At 34.0% G+C, this 24,590-nt stretch overlaps 1 protein-coding gene across 1 annotated transcript; it reads right to left on the reverse strand.

Annotated features, from left to right (window-relative positions):
- Positions 1-4,572: 4,572 nt before the first annotated feature.
- On the reverse strand, positions 4,573-5,238 carry LOC124896641. Its single transcript, XM_047408250.1, has one exon. It carries the CDS (start codon positions 5,236-5,238, stop codon positions 4,573-4,575), a length of 666 nt encoding a protein of 221 aa, XP_047264206.1.
- Positions 5,239-24,590: the final 19,352 nt, after the last annotated feature.

A 24,590-nucleotide genomic window follows, 5' to 3' on the forward strand; every position in this document is an offset into this window, starting at 1 on the left:
GAAGATGAAGATAATATCTCCTCTGTATATTGTAGAAGTTGTATATTTTATATAATCTATTTTACTTATAATAGAATCTATATCATTCTTCATTAATTGATAGCATAGTTTATTATAAATGGTAAATACTTGTAAATGCAGGTGTGCAGGTCCAAAGTCAGCATTCATCAATGAGAGTTGTCCGCGATGACGGCGGAATTAAAGAAGTACTCCTTGAGGTAGAAGCTTTGGAATAGATCTTGATCAATACTGATGAGGTGTTGATCCCTAATGACATATCTGTTGTAGATAAGGAAAATCCAGACAAAGGCGATGAAGAAAAAAAAGAAGAAAAAAAATTAAGAAGCTATTTGTATAAAAGAAAACAAAGTTGATGAATAAGTTGGTATAGAGAATGATAATCGTGATAAAGGTAGGCAGGAGGAAGAAGATAAAAATTAAAAAATTATTTGTGAAGAAAAAAACAATGAAGAAGATAGAGAGAATACAGGAAGGAAAAAGAAAAAGGGAAGAATACAGAAGGAGAAGAAGTAGAGAAAAAAGAAGAAGAAAGAGAGAAGACAGAAGAAGTAGAGGAAGAACAGACAAAAGAAGAAGAACCATGTTAGCAATAGAAGGAGAGGAACATAAAGAAGAAGAAGAAAAAATGATGCACCAGAAAAAGAAGGTATTACGGAGGAAGAAAAATAAAATGCATTGGCGAATATAGATAATTTTCTTAAGAAAGTTGTTGATAACATCAACAACATAAACGTGGAAGACAATAATGTTGAGGAATGTCAAGAAAATGTATAACTTTTATTTGTGGGTGATGTTTATTTGTGGAATACAAGACAATCTTAAGTTTTTTATTTTTCAGTTCTGGATGTGTAGAGCTGAACAATTTTATTTTCGAAACTTCTATTATAGTTTATGATAAATATTTTATAATTTATATAATCAACATATCATTACTTTTACATGAATATCATCATTGATTATAGACTCTGACTAAAAGGTAAAGCATATGTAGTACAGTGTTGTGTAGTTGATGAATGAAAAAGGCAAACCATATATAGTATAAGTGAAAAATAGTCGATTAATAAAAGATACATAATAAATTCAATCCCACTACACCTTTTCAAAAAGCCAAAACTAAAAGTAAATCATACAGGTTTTAGGCCTTTCTCTTTTTCTTTAGCCATAGCCAACCTATGCTTAAGTTGATCCCTCTCAATTTCGACGTCTTTTAATAATCCTTTTAAGTGATCAATCTTGTGTTTCAATTCTCTATATAATGTCATAAAAAGTTTCTTATTTTCTTCATATTGTCTAATCCTTTGCAACATTTCAAACTTTCAACGCCTTAAGATTTTGATTCCTCGGAATCAAAAGGAATCCATTTGAAATAAGATCATCCACCATTATCCTAAAATAACAATGATAACTTAGAAAATTGTATTATGTGATGAACATAAATAAATTTGTATTTAAACAAAACACACCTTTTCAACTGCACAGTTATAGAATTTTTGACCTGAATTCTTGTCGGTTCATAATGTCTTCAAAATAACGATATTACCATAATGAAAAATATAAATACTTTAGAACGTTTGAGATGACCGCGATATTGTTATTGCTGAAGAAAAATGAAAAAGTGATGAATAAATGAACATGGTGGAGTTCAAAAAGGTCCCTTTCATTTATATAGTAGGGCTACCAAAAACTGACCGTTGAAAAATTGTACCTTTTTACTGTTGGTAAAGGATCAAACCATTGGGGAAAATTCAAATGGTTTATCATTTACCTCAAAGGGGCTCTAAAGAATGATTATGTCTTCTATAATCGACTGTGCGAAATATGCATTATATACTAATGTCTTTGTTGATGATTCAGTTTATAGACTTATTATCGATTTAAACTCTAGCCGATTATATACCTACAAAATGGTCTATGCTCAACTTACTGAATATATGAACAGCTTAAAATAATGATAAAAAAGAGAAATTAAATAAAATAAAATTAAAGTATGTCAATTAAAATCATTCAAACATTATAAAGCAATTTAGATACATCAATTGTGACACCCAATCACTTTTGAACCTGATTAAGTGTTATCTAAAGCACACTATAGTCATAGATCATTGATACAGGACTATACAAGGGGAGATATCAATTAAATTAAATCAAAATAAAATAAAATAAATATGAATCACCCAAGCACTAAAGAACAACTACATATCATGACATGAGATTAGACGTGTGTAATGAACATAAGGAAGAGTGATAGTTGTCACTTGTGGGTGTTTAATGGACAGATAATGCTTGAGAAAAAAAAGTCATTCTCAATATAGACGCTTGTTCTAAGTAATTGGTTGTTACTATCATTACCCTCCCTTATACTCATTTAATCGAGTGTCCAATTATTTTATACTCTTATATTATGATATTTAGTCACTTTACACTGTGTAAATGATATATGTTTTTTTTAATCTCATCTCTTTTGAAAATAAACTCAATTGGTCGATACATGACTATTAATATAGTCTGGTATAGATAAAGATATTTATCTATAATATATGCAAGATATCATCATAGGTCTATTGACAAGTGAGATGGGATTTAAAAAGGAGAAATAAAATAAAATAAAATAAATAAACATCATTCACACAATGTAAAGTGACTAAATATCGTCATATGAGAGTACAAAATAATCGGACACTCGATCAAGTGAGTATGAGGGAAAGCAAAGGTAGTAACAACCAATTACTTAGGACAAGCATTTTCATTGAGAAGGACTTCCTGTTCTCAAACATTACTCGTTCATTGAACACCCACAAGTGACAACCATCACTCTTCCTTATGCGCATTACATACGTCTAACCTCATGTCATGATATGTAGTTGTTCTTTAGTGCTTGAATAATTCATATTTATTTTATTTTGATGTAATTTATTTTATTTATTCCCTTTTTAGTCCCATCTTAATAATCTATGACTATTGCGTGCCTTAGATAACACTTGATCACGTTCAAAAGTGATAGGGTATCACAATTGATGTATCTAAATTGCTTTACAATATTTGAATGGTGTTAATTGACATACTTTAATTTTATTTATTTGATTTTTTCTTTTTTTATCATTATTTCAAACTGTCCACATATTCAATAAGTTGAGCATAGACCATTGCATAGGTCAATAACCAACTAGCGTTTAAATCAATAATAAGTCTATACACTGTATCATCAACAAATACATCAGTAAATAATCCATTTTTCACTTAGTTGATTATATCTTCAATATTTTCTTTCTTACGTTTAATGAAACAGTCTTTAGAAATGTTTAAACATATTGTACTGATGATTTTAGAAGACATCAAGTTACTATAGGTAAATGGAGGATAAATTAAACACAAAGTTGTACATATATTAAACACAATGTTGAAGATAAATCAAATAGAAAGTTGTACATAAATGAAAGTTTATTCACTATAAAGTTAATTGCATTTACATATACTAATGTTAAGACAAAATCCCAACATGAAAGACAAAAATGAAAGCTTTCATTTACAAAATAGAGCCACCATGAAAGCTTCCGTAATGAACTACATTCTCCTAAACTACACTAGACTAGGGGGAAGTAGGGGGTGATGAGGTCATGGGGGTCTAAGTGGAGCCTCTCGGCTATGGCCCGAAGAAAATGGGCCATCCGCTGGAGCTCCATGTGCAGCCTCCACTGATTAGCGGCAAGACCTTGGAAAAAATAATCTAGATCGCTCCTCAGTCGAAGAAAATCAAGGTTGCAGGTTATTGTCATCCTGCGTATGGGACCAAGAGGATACCTTCTCCTTGGCATTTTTTTCTCTACTTTTTTTTTTGCTTAGTGATATAGTAAAACTGGGTTTACAATCGATGACTGTCCTCTTTAAATAGACCAGAGGAGAACAAACTCGACCAATAAAAGCTATACACATGTAGAGGAAAGGTGAAAAGGCGTGTGAGAATAGGTAACGAAAAGTCGCGACAGTCGAGTTATTACAAAACGGCACCTTTTCTGAAGGATCATTATTACATCAAAATATTTAGTGTACGAAGAAAAGAGTTTCGTTAATAGACCACTCGAAAGGTATATTATTTACTACGTATTTTAATCTTTACTCTGTAGATCACACATAGATTTATTATATATTATGAGTCTATGTGTATAATCTATTTAGTATATAATATTATTGAATAAATAAATTGGGACGGGTCTTTTCAAAATGGCCCCTTTTTCGAAGCGTCATTATTTCATTGAAATGTTCAGTGTACGAAGAAAAGTGTTTGTTGAATAGATAACTTGAAAGGTTTATTATACACTACATATTGAATATTTAATCTGTAGACCAAACATTGATTTATTATATATTATTAGGCTATTCGATGACTATAGTATATAATCTATTTAGTACATAGTATATAATAAATGAATTAGGATAGATAATGCACAACAAGAAAATCTATTTTGATTGTAGTTCATTACATTTGAAAGCAGAATACACTTTACAAATTGTCTTAGTGCATTTGACAAAACAAAAAAAGATACAGTGCCAATCCTATTTTCCTATGTTAAGGCTACATGTTGTTCTCTTATGTCCCGGCCTTTTGCACTTGGAGCACTTGTTCCTTTTCTTGGGCCTTGAAGACTCCAACACACCCTTAACATATTTCGCCATCCTTCTCTCTACTTTGAAATCAAAATCGGATGAAAGAAATTGCATTTCTAGATACTCTCGTGCCACGCTCCATTCCGACTCTAGAGGTACTACACAAATAGGTTCCAAGTATGCAAAGAGGTATAATTCTTTCGAATAAATGGGTGAAGAGTAGTTGTAAGTGCTACTACCATAATTATCCTCATGCTTCAAACGCAACGCTGCCATTGCATGAGCGTATGACAATTTCACCAAGTTGAACTTCCTGTAAGAACATGACCTTTTCGATAGATTAACTTTGGCAGAAGGACCACAACCAAGCACGGTGAATTTGTCGGTGCTTTCATTTATGTTGTTCACATACAATTTGTCGCCCTTGGTTATGTTTTCCCTCAAGATCTTCTTTGCTTCGAGAACAAATATAGTCCTTGAACTGTTCATCTCTGCATACCTCTTCCTGCATATTTTGTCAAACCTATATGCAATTGAATTGAAGATGGCAGCCACTAGATACTCTTTTTCGTTGAGTAATATTGCGTTTAGCAACTCGATGATGTTTGTGGTCATGATGTTGAATCTATTACCTTAGAAGTGAGACCAACTCCACTTTTTAAATCCAATGTCATTCTTGAGGCAAGATGTTGCGCTGTGGCATTTTTCTTTAAGGACGTTGAAGTAATCATTAAATTCTTCCAATGTGTACGCCTTTGCCGCATGGTAGTACAAATAGAGATAATCTGCACAATGGTTATTCGTTTGAATATATTCATCGAGATACCTCATACAAATGCCATGATGCACAAACAGCTAATGCCTTGTGAGTTTATTGGCTATGATTACGTGTCTGTCAGATATAGCGCATAATTCTGGTTTGTCGACGACAATAGACTTAAGCTTTTAGAAGAAGAAGCCCCACAATTCATCATTCTCCCTATCCACCTCATAATACACTAAGGGATAGATATGCTTCTGCATATTTTGCGCGATAGTGGACAACAGTACACCCTCGTACTTGTTGAACAAACGCGTACCATTAATGACAACACCCTTTCTCATGTGTGCATATCCATGGATGGAAGCCCCAAATGCCATAAAGTAGTACATAAACTTACCTGACTCCTGCTCGACCATAAGAAAATTTATAGACTCGGGATCGAGGCCGTTAAAAACATATGAAAAAGCGGGCAACACTGCATATCCATGGTCAGGTGTTTCTTGAACTATGTTATTCGAAATGACGCCTTTCATCCAACACTTTCAATATCCCGGCTTGCAATGTAGCTTCCTAAATACGATCCTCTGGATCTTTTTCAGGCTTGGACCTTTGTTATCGACAAAAAAGTTCAAACAAAGTGAGGCAATGACATCCGTGGTGACATTCCTGTGCTTTTTCATGATATGATCAATGCCACAACTATGCTCTCCCACGTACTTGTGAATTTGAAACCAACCCGATGCTCTGTTAGCACATGTGCACACCATCCACCAGCAAGTAGGATCAAAACACCTCACCTTGAAGTATTTCTTACAACTCTTCTCCGTTGTGTAATTCAAAGTCATTTTCACCGACGTTTTCTTCAAGAAAAACTTCAATGTTTCCTTATCCTTTAATGTTTTTCCCACAAAAATATTGGTGCCATTCGAGAAAGAGTGGCTTGATTATTGCCGGAACTGCCCCTCCTCACCTTCTCCATACTTATCTTCTTCAAAATCTTTAGAATTATCTTATTCATGAACACTCATGCAATTGTATTCCATTAACGTATCATCCACTATCGGGGGTGGGGGATGGGAGTGGGGATAATGTGGAATTTTCTTCCTGGGACCTTCCAACAATTTTAACTTGTAATATAGGCCTGGAATTATTAGGATAAATGGAAAGCATGTATAATTCCATGTGTCTATCATTCCTTATGAACGTTGGATATATTTTTTCCCTCTCGTTAATCAAGTAACTAATGACCACATCGCTTGGATTACAACTTAATTCACCTCTCTCCATTACGCTTTTAACCAAATCGAAGTATGAACCATTGTAATGAAGGAAAATTGACACTGTCTCCTTAGATGTAGTTTTCCAAACCCAACATTTTGGAGTCTCCTCCCATTCACCAAAAAATACACCACCAACAACCACATATTCTATAATAGACATGATATACCTCGATGATAGTATTTAATAGACCTAAATAGTGGTTTATGATCCTAGACTTAATAGACTGTAGCCTTTTTTTCTTTTCTGCTTTTCGTACAATACCTGATCTCGCCTTTTCTGAAGCTACCGAAAAAATTTAATGGATTACAGCTTAGAAACAACCTAAGGAATGTTGCTATTGAACCTAGAATCGATTTTAAAACATGGGACTGATTTTCAAACTTTCTGTATGAAAATAAATAAAAATGTAGGGCTAAAAATATGAGAAAATGGCTTAAAACAATGGAGGTAATGTCACTTTCTGATGGATGCCAAAAAAATCGATGAAAAATGACCAAAAAATTGCAGAAAAATCGAGGTGGATAGTGGAGCTTGGTTGAGAAGCTTGAGATTTTTTTTAAAATTAAATATCCAATATTTGTATTTTTGGACATGGACTACACTGTAGTTTCTCAAAAATAGGGGCTGAAATGGGAGTTGGACTAAAGTGCATATTTTTAAACTTAAGTGCTAGGGTTAGAATTTTTTCTTATGGACCCATTAGGGTGTCCATTTCTCAAACTTTCAATGCTCTTGTCTGAATATCAAAATAAGTTCTCAAAGTGAACTTTTAGCAAACTCACCCTTGATAGTAGCTGGTATTGGAGGAAAATTATGTTAGGATATACTATTAACCATGTAATTTGTGTTATAGTATTATATTTTCATCCTATGTAAAGACGATTTATTATATTAATAAAATCTTTATTTGAATAGATCATTGTATTGACATGTGTGTCCTTTACTTATATAGTAGACAATTTTGTGTATGGAATATTTTAACTCATGCACGGAAGATTAAAATTGTCGGTTCTTATAAGTAATAAATTAATGTTCACAATCAAAGATGAAGTAGGACAAACATCTTGATGATTGTAGCATAAGATTAAATATAATTTGATCTTAATAATGGGAGTGATAATATTCCAACTTCTTGTGCTAGTACATTTCGTATGTATTGAACGAACCAATTAGAGATATTCGTTTATGTTCTGAATATTAATAAACGATTTCTCTAGTCCATTACATGTACTTATACTCTTAATCTTGATATAATTATTATGATCTATGTAGTTTCTTTTGTCGTTTTAATCTATTAAAAGGTAAGACTCTCTTGTGAGTCAACATATTCCTAATAGGTTGGATGATGACAAATCACTTAGTAAAATATTACTTAGTTGATAGAACCTGTCTAGGACTTGAGATAGAAGACACCTCTTTATGGTTGCTTATAAGTTTTCATGTGAAAACCCTGCAGGTGGATTTTGTATCCGTTATGTAAAATAAGTTAAGTATTATAAATAAAAGATTAAATTAATCAATGAGTTAAATTATTCAGAGAATTTAATTTAATTGATTGGTGTCGGTAATTCTAACATGGGGAGTTAAATAAGATGTAATGGTAGATTTAGAAGTTAAATCGAGGAGTACAATTACAGATTTTTAGTGAAATAATTTATAATTTGTTATGATATGATAATTCTTTCATCACTGAATCAATATAATTATTGGAAACCTAACTTAATAAATCTGTGGTCCTGCTATACCTGATTAACTAATCAATTTTGAAAAAAAGAAAGAATCTTACTAGAAGAAGTAATATTATTTGCTAGTCTTCTGGAAGGAAAAGGATATCTTCTGACTTTAAATTAAAAATGTTCCTTTTAAGATTAAAACATTTTGAAACTAAAATGGCCTAAAAATGTTTTGGACAGTGGAAAAGGCTGAAAACGTTTTGGATAACTAAAAAGACCTAAAGCGTTTTGGACAACTAAAAGGGTAAAAACATTTGCCTCTTGGCTTTCCCCTTTTTAAGTAAAAGAGAAAATCTATTACCCCTGAACTATACCCAAAATGGCTGTGATATACTTCAACTTAAAGGGGTCCAATTACCCCTGAACTAATTAAAAGTGTAATTTTGACACACTTAGTACTTATGTGGCACACACGTGTGCCTACGTGGACACTTCAGTGTGTTGTTCCACGTATATGCCACGTAGGCACTAAGGGTGTCAAAATTACACTTTTAATTAGTTCAGGGGTAACAGGACCCCCTTTAAGTTAAGGTGTGTCTCTGCCATTTTGGGTATAGTTGAGGAGGGTAATAGGGTATTATCTCTAAGTAAAAATAAGAATAAATAGGGGTTTGGCTTAAAAAATTATAATCAGTTTTCCTTCACATATTCTTTTTGAATTTAAAAAGTACTTTCCCACACAAGTTTGATTGCAAAAGTTAGACAGGATATAGTAGAAGACTGTAGCCCTGGAGACTTGTGTGAAAGCTTCAACAGGTAAGTAGCTTTTCAATTTTGTTTGATGATTTATGTTATCTAGATTATATGTAAGTTATATTGATCCTGTAGAATTGTTACTTTCGTTGTGCATGTTCTAACAAATTAATGTGCCCGAATGTTAGACTGGTACACGCATGGCAGATACGATCTAACTCCTGGTGGTAATTACTTGATCACAATGAGCTATAACCATTTATTAGGACAGCATAGAAGATGGATGATAGCTGAATTGGTATAGACTGTTGTTGCTCAGCCTAAGTATAGGTTTATCTTGTGGTTATTCGTATAGAGGAGATTATCGACAAAGGAAAGGCTTGATATGATGCATATCCCAGTTGAAGAGGGTGCCTGTTTTTTATGTGATAGACAGATGGTGGAAACTACAGTGCATCTGAGTGTGGCTGATACAAGTAAGCAAGCTCAAAGATACTAACATGGGCTGATGTATAGATATACACAAGCAGGTGAAGTCAAATAAGTGCTGGAAATTGTCAAAGCTAAACACTGAAAACAATTCACGACAGAGGCCCGTAGTGGCTGCTATATGGGAGTTGTTATATATCACACTTGGAGAATGTGAAACTGCAAAATTTTAAGCATACGACTATACGGACAAATATAGTGATAGTCCCGATCAAGAAGGAAATTTTAGAGAGATTGGACCTTCTTAAGTTGTCTAGGAAAGAGTTGTCATAGATTCATACAGAAATCGACTTGTAATTAGTTTACTTGGTTTTTCTGAGACCTCTCTATCCTTTGCACCCTTCCTAGAAGGTGATATATTGGATGCTAAGTGCTCTTTACTCTTTAGTATGTATTGTACTTTCTTTGTTGGGTTATGAAAGGGTTCATAGTCTCCCCCCCCCCCCCCCCCCCCCCCAAAAAAAAAAAAAAAATTGGAAAATGGAAAAGTTATGGTATGTCGAAAACGAGGATCGATTTTGTTTATGTTATTTGGAAATACAAAGTAGAGTATTCTTCCGCTAAATTGAAAAATTTGATGATCCTACGAGCATGTTGTATTACTAAGGGTAAGTTCGAACCAAAACTATTATAATATATGGATGACAGCTGATATTTAATGGAGGAAAAAGCTAAACCATTTTGCATAATTCATGGACAATTTGACTCTTTGCCCTATAATCAAAAGGCATACACCACATTTTAAAGAAATCTAATTTGCTGTCTAAAGAAAAGTCAAGTCATCTCAAAATTAAAGCTATAAGTAGGATAGAATCATATAAAAGTTCAAAATTTAATTTTGAAATTTAAGGGGCAGATTCAAGCAGCAAATGCTATAAATCAAATTGGTACATTCTTGAAAGAAATTTATGTATTCAACGGAAAAATATCCCAAAAATACGGTAAAAACTTACACGCATTCGGTGTATATACCAAACTAATATTCTTTACCATGATTATGTAATTAAATTAAATACAACATATATTGATTTCAATAAGAACCAAATTTTTTCAGAGTCCAAAATTCCTAAAATAAATATAAAGAGGAAAACACATTTACAAACCCAGTTTTTCTTGTTTCGGAGCAACCTTTGGAAGGAAGAGTATTATTGAGCCAAAAATATAACAAATGATAAAATTGATCCATTTTTAATACTTTCTCTATTCCATATTAGTTGTCCATTTTCCTTTTTACACATCATTTAAGAAATTACAAATAAAATGAGTAGTTTTACTAATTTTCCATTTATTCAGTCATTTAAAAAATAAACTTTCCACTCACCACCCCTTTTCAACCGACCCTCTCTTATCATAAATAAAAAGGATAAAAAAAATGAAAGAAAAAGTAAATAAAAATGTACACGTACTGTCCAAGTTTCAAAAGAAGTCATATGGTATGAAGGGTGTAGTTGAGAGGTATATTTTGTCATTCTCTCTTGTTACAAAGCCAACAAAAGGTTTCCTAAAATTTTTCTGTTTGAAAATTTTTGGCTCAATTTTGTGAGTCATCTTTCTTCAACTTTATTTAATAGGTAGAAATGCAAAGAGCTATATCGATCGTCTCTGTCGCTGGAAAAAGATGGAATCTTCAAGTAAGTTATCATTTCAGACTTCCTCTGAAATTGCTTTTTCATACAAAATTTTAGGTCTAGTATACAACTTGTGAAACATGGTGATACTGCTATTTCTTTATTTCGGCAAATGGTACATGTGCGATCTCGGCCTGCAATTAATGAGTTCAATGAATTGTTTAAGGTAGTTGTTGAGGTGATGGAACACTACGCAGTTGTTATTCATATCTAAGAGATGCATGTCTACTTTAGGCATACCCTCTGACAACTACACTTTTGCTATTCTGATGAATTCGTACTGTCGATTGAGAAGAGTGGATTGCGGATTTGTTGTTTCAGGAATATTAATGAAACTAGGTTATGAATCTGGTATGGTTGCTTACAGTACACTGTTGATGGGGTTGATCTTGTCTAGTGACATCACAAAGGTTGTTGAATTTTTCAAGAAGCTGGACAGAGAGAGAAATTAAGTGTGTGAACTTAATCAAGTCTAGTACTCGAATCTCATTGATGGGCTTTGCAAGTCGGGGCACACCCAAACAACAGTTAATTTACTTACTCAGAAGCATGAAAAGATTAGGTCGTTAACCTAACGTTGTGTCTTATAGCACCGTAATCGATAGTTTATGTAAAGATCGAATGGTAGAAGAGGCCCACAATTTTTTTTGTTGAAATGATTGAGAAATGCACTCCTCCTACCATTGTTGCATACACTGCAATTATTTAAGGTTTTTGTAATTTGGAGGGGTGGGGGAAACATGTTAAGAAGCTACTAAATGAGATGAAGCATAACAGTGTGTCCCCAAATGTCTATACCTATAATATGTTAGTTGATGCCTTTTGCAAGGAAGGTCTGGTGGAAGACGTCAAAGGTATCATTATATGTATGACTCAATGGGAACGATCCTGATGTAGTCACATATAGCGCATTGATAGATGGGTACTGCTTGCAAGGATGTATACATAAAGCAAAATAAGTATTTGATTCCACGGTTCAGAGGGGGTTTCAATCTACCACTGTTAGCTACAACATTCTAATCAATGGTCATTGCAAAAGAGGAGAAATGGATGACACCTTCCATCTTGTAAGAGAAATGCCTCTAAAACAATTAAAACCAGAAATTCTTACATACAACACTGTTTTGCAGGGATTATTTCGTGTAGGCAGATTTTGCAATGCATAAAAAGTATATGATGAGATGCATGTTTTAGGATTCAAGCCTAGTTTTCATACTTATTGCATTATGATTGATGGGTTGTGCAAGAATGGACATGTTGAAGATGTGGGATCAAAATAATTAAAATAAATTGAATTAAAAAATAACAAGAAAAGTAGTGTTGCAACATGCCTAATATGGTGACATGGATTGGTCTTGTAACATGAATTTGTAATTTGGTATTGTGACATGGTGTTTGTTTGCTTGAATATTCATCTATAAATAGATGAAGTTGCCATCATTCCAAAACACACCAAAATTGAGAGAGCAATAGAGAGAAAAGAGAGTAATCCACAAATATTCTATAGTCTGTGAGATAATAGTGTGGGAGTAATATTGTAGTGAGTTGTGAGAAATAAAAAGTGTTGTTTTGTTTATAAAGAGTAGTAGTCTTTTGACACTGCCAAGTTGCAATCAGTATTATTGTATTACTCCATTGGGTATTTTATTTACCTCATCATAATATTTGGTGTCATCGTTACTCTCCTGTTATTGCTATTTCTGTGGATATTATCCTGGGTGAGAATATTTGTTTTCCCAACATCGTGGTATCAGAGCCATGGCAAATAATAGTCCACTAACTTTTCAGTACCCTGCCTTACAAAAGAAAATTATGAAAAATGGTGCCTATAAATGAAAGTCATTCTTGGTTCTCAAGATGTTTGGGACATTGTAGACAAAGTGTATACAAAACCCGCCAATGAGGAAACTCTGTCTAAAATGAAAAAGATGTCTTGATTAAGACAAGGAATAAAGATCGACAAGCCTTCACTCTCATCCACCAATGTCTGGATGATGGTATGTTTGAGAAGGTGGCTGATGCAACCTCCTCAAAGGAAGCTTGGGAGATTTTACAAAATTCTCTCCAAGGAGTTGATAAGGTGAAGAAGGTAAAACTTCAAACTCTAAGGGCTGATTTTGAAGTTTTAAAAATGAAAGAATCCAAATCTATTTTGGATTTCTATTCAAGAGTGATAACTGTTGTGAATCAACTAAGAAGGTACGGGGAGAAAGTAGATGATATGCGCGCGCATAGTAGAAAAGATCCTTCGCTCTTTAACACCCAAATTTGATTATATGGTGTGTTCTATTGAGGAGTCTAAAGATTTAGATTCTATGACAGTAAAGCAATTGGATGGTTCCTTACAAGCCTACGAAGAAAAGATGAAAAGAAGAAAAGAAGAGCCATTAGAGCAACTTCTTAAAATTCAGGCATCCTTCAAAGATTTTGGAGGTGAAAAAAGTTACAAAGGAAATGTACAATGGCAAGGCCGTGGCTGCCATGGAGATCGTGGAAGAGGAAGAATTAATACCAACAAATTCAACAATGAAGATAAAAACCGCCAAACATTTAGAGGTCGTGGTCATGGACAACGAGGAGGAAGAGGACGTGGAGTTTATCAAGGTACTAATGAAATAAGGTATGACAAATCTAAAATTGAGTGCTACAATTGTCATAAATTTGGACATTACTCTTGGGAATGTCGTAGTAATGTTGAAGAAAAAGCTAACCTTGTTGACAACAACAAAGAAAAAGATGAGTCAACATTATTAATGACACTCACAGAAGATGCTACAGATGATTACAGTTCATGGTATCTTGATAATGGAGCAAGTAATCATATATGTGGATAAGAAGACAAGTTTGTGGAGATCAAGAAGACAACGAGAGGTAATGTGTCTTTTGGAGATACCTCAAAGATTCAAATTGAAGGAATAGGTACGATTATTATATCTTGTAAAAATGGTGATCACAAATTGATCAATGAGGTTTACTATGTGCCAAAACTAAAAAATAATATTTTGAGTTTGGGCCAACTTCTTGAAAAAGGATATGATAGTCACATGAAAAATATGCATCTTTGACTTAGAGATTCAAGTAATAATTTAATTGCCAAAGTGCATATGGCAAAAAATAGATTATTTTCGTTGAATCTTAAGACCATTAATGCAACGTGTTTGAAGGATAATGTGCAAGATGAGTCGTGATGTTGGTACATGCTATTTGGACATTTGAACTTTGAAGCTCTCAAATCATTAGAAGACAGGTACATGGTTGATGGAATTCCATCAATCAATCATCTCAATCAGTTGTGTGAAGCTTGTCTTCTTGGAAAACATGCAAGGAGGAGTTTTTCGAAGGAAACCATGTCAAGAGCAACTAATCCACTTCAGCTTATTCACACCGATGTGTGTGGTCCAATCGATCCACCTTCTTTTGGTAAAAGTAAATACTTCTTACTCTTTATTAATGATTTCGGTTGAAAGAACATAAGGTATATTTCTTGAAGCAAAAATCAGAAGTTTTTGTTGAACATAAGGTATATTTCTTGAAGCAAAAATCAGAAGTTTTTGTTGAACATATGATTTTATTACATACTTTGGAGACGAAGAAGAGCAGGATACCATAGCACCTACAAAGGATACAACCTTACCAAAAAATGTTGCATCTCTTTCTTCTCAAGATCAGAGTTCAAGTGAAAGGCCACAGAGGATGAGGAGCATCCAAGAACTCTATGATGACACAGAAGAAGTTACTAATTTTAATTCTTTGTGTTTTCTCTATTCTGACAGTGAACCAATGAATTTTGATGATGCTGTTATAGACAAGAAGTGGAGACAAGCTATGGAGGAAGAAATTTAGTCTATTAAAAAGAAACAAATCATTTTTACTCTCTCAATGTGTGAAGCTAAATATGTGGCAGCAACGTCATGTACGTGCCATGCCATTTGGTTGTGAAGATTATTGAAGGAGCTTAACTTTCCACAAACAGCAGCCACGATGATTTATGTTGATAACAAGTCAGCACAAAATCTTTTCAAGAATCCAATATATCATGATCGAAGTAAGAACATAGATACAAGGTATCACTTCATCAGAGAATGCATTGCCAAGAAAGAGGTAGATCTCAAGTACGTGAATTCACATGATTAAGTTGCAGATATTTTCACAAACCCTCTCAAGGTTGAAGACTTTCAAAGATTGATATCAAGTCTTGGAATGAAGAAGAAAATCAAAATTAAGGGAGAGATTTGTGGGATCAAAATAATTAAAATAAAATTAAATTAAAAAATAAAAAGAAAAGTAGTGTTGCAACATGCCTAATGTGGTGACATGGATTGGTGTTGTAACATGAATTTATAATTTGGTGTTGTGACATGGTGTTTGTTTGCTTGAATATTCATCTATAAATAGAAGAAGTTGCCATCATTCCAAAACATACCAAAATTGAGAGAGTGAGAGTAATATTGTAGTGAGTTGTGAAAAATAAAAAGAGTGTTGTTTTATTATAAAGAGTAGTAGTCTTTTGACACTGCCAAGTTGTAATCAGTATTATTGTATTAATCCATTAGGTATTTTCTTTACCTTGTTATAATATTTGGTGTCGTTGTTGCTCTCCTATTATTGCTATTTGGATGGATATTATCCTGGGTAGGAATATTTGTTTTCCCAACAGAAGAAGCTTTGAAGTTCCTTCAAAAGCAGCAAAAGAAGAGTGTGGACCTTCACTATTGTATATAGTATTGTCATTACTAGATTATGCAAAAAATGGAAGCTTGATGTTGCACATGATGTATCCAATATAGTTTCTTTCAAAGGATTATATCTCAATGTGAGGTTTTACTTTACAATGATAAATGGTCTTTACCAGGATTGCTCGATCAAGAAAAAAGCTTGATGAGTAAGATGAAAAAAATGGTTCCCCACCAGATAATCTTACTTCTGATGTTATTTTGCAGGAATTTATTAAAAAGAATAAGTTACATGAGGTACTTTCACTTTTGCAAGAAATGGTTGAAAAGGGTTTCTCTCTTAATGGACACTCATTTTCGCTACTAATAAAGCTACCTTCAACTGAATCTACTTTACTCGACATGATCCATAGATTAAGAACCAAAGATTGTGATTGATTGGGTGTTGCTTATTCAAATTTTGTATCTATCGTAAAAAGCATCATTTTTTTATAATTAGGAAAGATGTCTCATGAACAACTAGTCAATATAATTCTTTCATGAGACTCACATCAATTGTTTGAGCTTTTGTTAGCAAAGAAATAGTGGAAGAGTATTGGACGAAAAAAAAAAATCCTAAAGTGACAACAATGTAGGTGATGTGAAATACATGAATCTATTATTTTCGAGTACAAATAAAATTTGTATTCAGATATGAACTCCAACAAGTTCAAACCAATTCTAGAACTTTTTAAACACAAACAAGAAACAAATGAAGATTAGAAGATTCAAGTTCACTGAATTCACAGTGTGTTCTTAAGAAAATTATTCTTCTCGAGTATTCAAGGTTATGGAATACATCCTACTAAGATAAAATGAATCACTTCAGCCTTGGATTCTCTTCATTAAGTACATTATCCTTTGGTACTTCTCGAGGTCGTTTAGACCTTTCACTAGATAATTCATATTTATTTTTATATGGATAAATATGTTCAAAGAACTCAACATTATCTGACTCAATTACTGTATCGTCATGAATATTCATCTGTTTGAATTTATGAATCAAAAATTGATATGCTTTATTATTTATAACATATCCAATGAAAACACAGTTCACAATTTTGGTCCTATTTTGATCGTAATAGGAAATTGAACTTTGCCTAGACACCCCCATACTTTAAAATATTTCAAGTTGGATTTAGATTGTGTTTTGTTGTGGGCACTTTATTGAGTATTCAATTTGTTGTCAAGATAACTTTCCTCTACAAATTTTACGGTAAATTTGAGCTTATAAGCAAGACATTCATCATTTTCTTTAGCATTTAATTTTTTCTTTTCATAATTTCATTTGATTGAGATCAATAAGGAGTAGTAGTTTGATGGATAATTTTAGTTTTTAAACATCTCTGTAAAGGGAAATTCATACTCTCCACCATAATCACTTCTTTTCAGTTTTATCTTTTTATTCAATTAATTTTCAACTTCAATTTTATATTGCAGAAATACTTTTTTTTACTTCATCCTTACTATTCAGCAAATAAACATAACAATGTCTAGTGTAGTAGTCAGTAAAAGTTATGAAATATTTTTTTCACCACTAGATGATGTTGACTTCATATCACAAATATCTGTGTGAATCAATTATAAGGGATTGGAATTCCTTTCAATAGATTTATAAGGATGATTATCATACTTAGACTCAACACATATTTGGCATTGTGATTTATTACACTCAAAGTTAGGCAAAACTTTCAAACTAATTAGTTTTAACAAGGTTTTGTAATTGTCATGTCCTAAATGTTCATGCCATAATTCATTTGACTCAAGTAAGTAAGAGAACTATAATTTTATTCATTTCAATAGTGATTACATTAATCTTAAAAAGACCCTCAGTAAGATAATCTTTGCATACATACACTTCATTCTTATTAATTACAAATTTATCGTAAACAAGACACATTTGAATCCATTTTAGTTAGAAGTAATGTGGTAACTAAGTTCTTTTACAACTCTAAAACATGAAGGATATTGTTTAAAAGTCATCACCTTGATGGATGTCATCTTAAAGAAACTTGCCTATTTTTTCAACTTTGCAGTAGCGATGTTTGCCATGAATATCTTCTCATCAAGTTGAGCTGGAGCATATAATGCAAAGTGTTTCTTGTTGGCACAAACTTGGCAAGAGGCACTGAAATCCATCCACCAATCTCTTGGATTACCAACCAAACTGTATTCTCTAACAGCATGTCACAAAGGTTGTCCATTTCTTCTTTGGATTCAGCCACATTTGCTTGATATTTTCACTTGTCCTTCTTTGGAACTTGATGATCATGAGTCTTCTAACCAAATTTTCAAAAATTAAGTACTTGCCTTTGAATTTCTTCTTAGGAGGATTGTTTTTCTGTTCAAATGTTTTCTTCCTTTTCTTGATTAGTCATTTTTTCGTTATAAATAGACAAAAACTTAGTATCTTTAGAATACTAACTATAAAGTCTTTATCTTTATTCAAATTGTTTTAGTTAATGATGAAGTTATGTTCTTCAAATCGAATGTTGAAGAAGTTTTTATGACTTCAAATCTATATCACATTCAAATGAGTATAAAATCAAAAGATTTTAATCTGCAGAAATCAAAATACAAATCAATAATTTTCTTAAGAATGTTATTTTAGCGTATAATTATAATTTGTATTCAAGTATGAACTTCAACAAATTCAAACCAATTCTAGAAAATAAAACTCAAACAAGAAAGAGAAAAATATTAGAAATTCAAGTCCACGGAATTTAAAATATGCCCTTAAGAAAATTATTTTCCTCAAGTACTTGAGGTTATGGAATATATCTTTCCAGGATAAAATGAATCACTTCAATAGAATGATGATATCTTTAATTTTACCGAACTACAAACACACTCAACAGTAGCAAATCACACTAAAGTTTTTCCAAGATAGAAGAGTTTTTTCACTTGAAAATTTTGTGTCAATATTTGAGAAAGAATTAAATATTTATAGATAAAAGGTGTTTCTTCAGAAAAGAAGTAATGGTTCATGCAGAATTGCACTATTTTGAAATATCGGGTCTATGTGCAAACCCAGGTATGTCCGCAGATGATGAGATGCAATTGCATGTCCTTCTATCATCAAATGATAAAGTTGACATTGATATGTGTTGGCATCTGGAGAACCATATGCATCTACATATGGTCATATGCACCCACAAATCAACTTTTTATTATTTAAATAGTGAACTGAAAAATTGCGTCCCTTCAACATACATTTTGATATACGTTCACACATGTTTATATGCGTCCGTAAATGGAGAAAATCTGTTTTTTCATTAAAAAGTCATTATTATCCAAAAATATAGTCTCCCGATATTTGACAAATTTAAATCCAAATTCAAGCGAGGCATTCCAAGATGGCATGAGGCTTGTTTTCTTCTTACCTCACTATCCACAAGGAGTAATGCTTCTATATATAATGCTTCTTTATTTAAGAATAAAAATAATTCTTTATCCCACCAATGTGGGATAATACTCTTTTTATAAAATGAATGCACAATTGTAACGCCCCGCACAAGTCGTATATGTATTATCTCATAATAGCCAGCATATAGAGTTGAGGACTTGAAAATTCTTCTAAGTGTAGAAAGGACATAGCCTTATTTTATATTTGTAGATTTTATTTTCGACCTTCCCGACCTCTGTTTCTTGATTTTCTTGGTGATACGCAATTGGGCAAGTCAAGAGTACATCTCGGGTGAGTTTCGAGATTTTTAGACGAGCTTAAAGGCATTTTTAGGGTTGCGAACCAGTGAGCCTGGGCGATTAGCCTGCGGCGCCTTGTTGATCGACCTAGAATGAGTAAGGTGATAGGCAAGGCGGCGCCCTGCCAATCGCTGAGGCCAACCAAGGTGGCGCCCTGCCAAATGCCTTGGACCAATTTTCAGTTTTTCTTCAAAATTTTAAGGGTATTTTGGGTACTTTCAATTCCCCAATCATCTTAAACATGGGATTTCATCCCAAATACACCAAAATACATTCACAATCATCCAAATTACTCAAGAACACTCTCAAGGGTTTCAAACAAAAATGCCAAATAACTCAAGGTTTAACCATGGATTTTCAAGATTGATTGAAGATTTGGAATCCCCAAATCGTAGGCTTCAAGAATCATCCATTATTTTCTATAATTGAGGTACGTGGGGTTTTCCTAAAAATTCATGGGAAAATAAACCTTCTTTAATTCATGCAAAAGATTTAGAAATCATGATTTTATGAAAAGGGTTTGAATTTTACCATTACTAGCATGTTTTAGAAGCTTTAATTAATATTGTTTGGTCTTTAGGCCTTCCCTCAAAGTGATTTAAAATCCTATATTTATGTATGTATGTGTTTTAATGTGATGTTTGAATTGAGAGCATGACTCACATGAAATCCCTCTTTTGATATAATTTATTCTATTTTTCATATGATATGGATTATTTTGAAATGCATCTTGTAAAGCATGATATGAAATATATTGAGTTATACTATGAAATGAATATGATTTTGGAATCAAAAGTGAGGGTTGTTTGTATTGATAAATATTGAATATAAACATCTAATGAAAAGAGTTGCATGGTTTGACAAAGATTTTAGGACCACCACATTGTTATTGAAAGCATGATAATCCTTGCATAGTTTTGACTTGTGCTTTCAAAACATGAAATCTCTTATACTATTTGCATGTTTGGGTGGTCTAAATTGAGTTTTTAATGAAAGAATCATGCATGATGCATTATGGCTCATAAATAGGACTTGTAAGCCTTGGTGTGACGACATCAACTCAGAGAATGACATGTTAATTCAGAACAAAATAGAATGCATGTTTGAAATTAGATTTTCAGATTTTAAAAATATAATAATGCATGTTTCAGAACAAAATAAAATTAGGTATAAAGAGTGGTTAGGTGGTTCCCCGAAGAAGGCACGAGTTCAGATAACTCATTACCCAAAATTGTGATTTGTCGATCCAGGTATATTATTAAACGCTGGTCTAGTGCCCTATGGCGTATCAAACTCAGACACTCCAACCCTTGCGGCACACTTGGGTTGGGGGCTTCCCCGTTGAGTCAATGGCAGATTCCATATAGCCCGTGGAATGTCAAACTTGTAGGGGAGTGCCACCTAACTCAGAAATAATACAAAGATCAGAAACTGCATTGACAGGACGGTTTTATGATTATAAAAAATATCCATGTGTTTTGGAATTTATATCATATATGATGTTTTATGACTAGCTCTCAACTACCTTATTTGTATTAAAATCTTATTTTGGATTGCTCTGCGTAGCAGTACATTTGTATTAATCCCCTACCTTTTAGGTTCTGAGGCACAGTCTAGGGGTCCTGATAAGTAGTAGATTTCTTCAAACAGAAGTGAGAGTCTAGTCGGTGAGCCTTCTTTATTTTAGAAGGCCTACTTATTTCTAGACATTTATCATTAGTTGGTGTTTTGGTCTACTAGGGGCCTTATCTCAACTTTCAGAGAGTCTTTATTAGTCATGTAGTAGAGATTTTGCAGACGGTTTTTAGATGTTATTAGATGGTTTTGGATTTTATTTACCTTTTTTGAATTTATATCAGACTTATGACCATGATTCTATTCTGTTATAGAATTCTGCATTTTTCTCTATAGTATGAATGTTGTGCATGATTACTAGACAGATAGAGACGCTTGGGCCTTTATGGTTTGGGATGTCCGTCACGGTCAGTGCCCTGATTTGGGTTGTGATAAACTTGGTATTAGATCACGGTTCATGGTCCCAGGGTGTCTGTAAAATCGCATCAGGTAGAGTCTTGTTTATGGTGTGTAATGCGACACACTTATAAGTAGGGGGCTACTAGGTGTTTTGGAATATTTCCCCTCTTTGTGATTTAGTTCATGCTTTGGAGTCTAATCTGTCCTCTAATCCGTGATCTATTGTATTTCAGAAAACAGCCATGCCTCCCCGCGGCACCAATGCTAATGCTCTGACTGATGAGGTCTGTCCCATTCATGGGACGAGGACCATAAATAGAGCTTAGACTCCAGAGATTGATGTTACTCCAGAGGTCCCACCTACTCAGACCAGCCCACCCAGGGCACCAAGACCTCCCCGAACGGCGACTAACTTCACTTAGCCTCGCGAAAGAGAGGTATCTAATACAGAATTTAGATAGTCCATTCACATAATTGCATAGTTGGTAGCCACACAGACTCAATGGTTAGAAGATGTTGGGTCTGCATCGATCACATCTGAGGCTACTAGGGTGGTCAATTCATGAGAATGAACCCGGCCAAGTTTTTTGGCACCAAGGTAGATGAGGACCCACTGGAGTTTGTGGATAAGATAAAGAAGATCTTTAAGGTGATATATGTAGAAAAGGTATAAGGGGTGGAATTGGTATCTTACCAGCTTAAAAAACTTACAAACCAGTGGTATAACAAGTGGAAGAATTCTAAGGGTGAGAGTGCTGAGGCCACGGTATGGGATGAGTTTGTGAAATCCTTTCTTAATCAGTTCTTTCCTCTTGAGTTGAGGGAGGCTAAAGATGAGGAGTTTATGAACCTTAAGCAAGGAAAAATGAGTGTTAAGGAGTACACTCTGAAGTTCAACCAACTGGCTCATTATGCTTCGGAGATGGCTGGTAATATGCGAGCCTGAATGAGAAAATTTGCATCTGGACTTTCGGATGACTTAGTGCTTGAATGTAAGGAGGGTATGCTAAACTGGGACATGGAGTTCTCTAGGCTGTCAGTGTATACGCGGCAGGTAGAGGATCAAAAGAAGAGAATCGCTGAATCTAGGGAGAAGGACAGACAGGCAAAGAGAGCCAGAATAGCGGATTAGAACCACAGTCCGCCACAGAGTGGTAATTGGGGAAATAAATGGCAGAAGAATAATAATTAGGGTATTGCTCAGTCTACAGTCAGCTCCCCAATGCCCAGACCTCCAGTAGACCGACGACCTCAGAGTTTCTAAACTATTCATAGATCTAGAGCACAAGATACCCAGTCACAGGGCAGCGTAGCTCAATAGCATAGTACATTTCCACAGTGTGAGACCTGCAGTAAGTATCATCCAGGAAGGTGCCAGTTGGGTTCACTAGAATGCTATTCATGTGGTCAGTTGAGTCACTTCCAGAAGATTTTCCTTCGGCCATAAGGAATGTTGGTAGTGCCAAATATCAGGACACTCTTCCGAACCACCACCACCTCAAAAGGGCACCACCTTAGCTACTGGGAGCGTTCGTAATCAGCTATATGCTTTGTCCAACTGCCAAGAGGCGGAAGCCTCGCCAAACGTAGTCACCGGTATGTTACAAATTTTTTCCCGTGACGCTTATATATTACTTTAGCCTGGGTCTACCTTATCCTATGTGACCTCTTATATGGCTGTCGGTTTTGGGTTTGAGCAAGATGAAATTTCAGAACCTTTTTTTATTTCCACTCTGGTGGGTGATTCTGTTGTGGCTAGGAGCATATATAGAAATAGTGTGGTGATTGTTTATGGCCGGGATACTGTGGCAGACCTCATAGACCTAGATATGATTGATTTTGATTTTATCCTAGGGATGGAATAGCTTCATTCGTGCTATGCTCCATTAAATTGTAGAACCAAAAAAGTCACATTTTCTTTTCCAAATGAATCGGTAATAGAATGGGAGAGGCATTCTTTAGAACCTAGAGAGAACTTTATATCTTATCTTAGAGCCCATAAAATTATCTTCAAAGGTTGTTTGTACCATCTTATTCGGGTTAAAGATTCTAATGCCGAAAGTCTTCCTCTTCAATCAGTCCCTGTGGTAAATGAGTTTCAAGAAGTCTTTCCAGATGATCTCCCAGGAATACCACCTGATAGGGAGATAGATTTTGGTATTGAATTATTGCCAGACACTCATCCCATTTCTATTCCGCCATATAGAATGGCTTCTGCAGAACTGAAAGAGCTGAAAGAATAGCTAGCAGACCTTCTAGACAAATGTTTTATATGTCCTAGTGTTTTTTCCTGGGGTTCACCTGTACTCTTCGTGCAAAAGAAAGATGTTTCCCTGTGTATGTGCATAGATTACCGCTATCTAAATAAGATCACTATTAAAAATAAATATCCTCTACCTAGGATTGATGATCTCTTTGACCAAATTCAGGGTGCTAAATATTTTTCAAAGATATACCTTCGTTTGGGATACCATTAGTTGAAAGTTAGAGAGTCAGACATTCCTAAAACAGCTTTTCGAACCAGATACGACCACTATGAATTCCTAGTCATATCCTTTGGGTTGACTAATGCCCCTATAGCCTTCATGGATCTTATGAATAGGGTGTTCCGTCAGTTTCTAGATCTATTTGTTATAGTTTTCATTGATGATATTCTGATTTATTCAAAGAGTAAGGAGGACTATGCCAATCACCTTCGAATTATCCTCCAGACTCTCAAAGATCATAAGTTGTATGCAAAATTTTCCAACTATGAATTCTGGCTTAACGCTATTGCTTTCGTGGGGAATATTGTGTCTAGTGATGGGATTAAAGTTGATACCTAAAAGATTGAGGCAATGGAAAAATGGCCTAGACCCATGACTCTAACTGATATTCGGAGCTTCTTGGATTTGGCAGAGTATTACAGAAGATTTGTAGAGAGTTTTTCTTCCATAGCTGCACCACTTACTAAGTTGACTCAGGTAAAGTTCATGTGGTCTGACTCCTG

Source organism: Capsicum annuum, chromosome 3 (genome assembly GCF_002878395.1).
Source record: "Capsicum annuum cultivar UCD-10X-F1 chromosome 3, UCD10Xv1.1, whole genome shotgun sequence".
Lineage (NCBI taxonomy): Eukaryota > Viridiplantae > Streptophyta > Magnoliopsida > Solanales > Solanaceae > Capsicum > Capsicum annuum.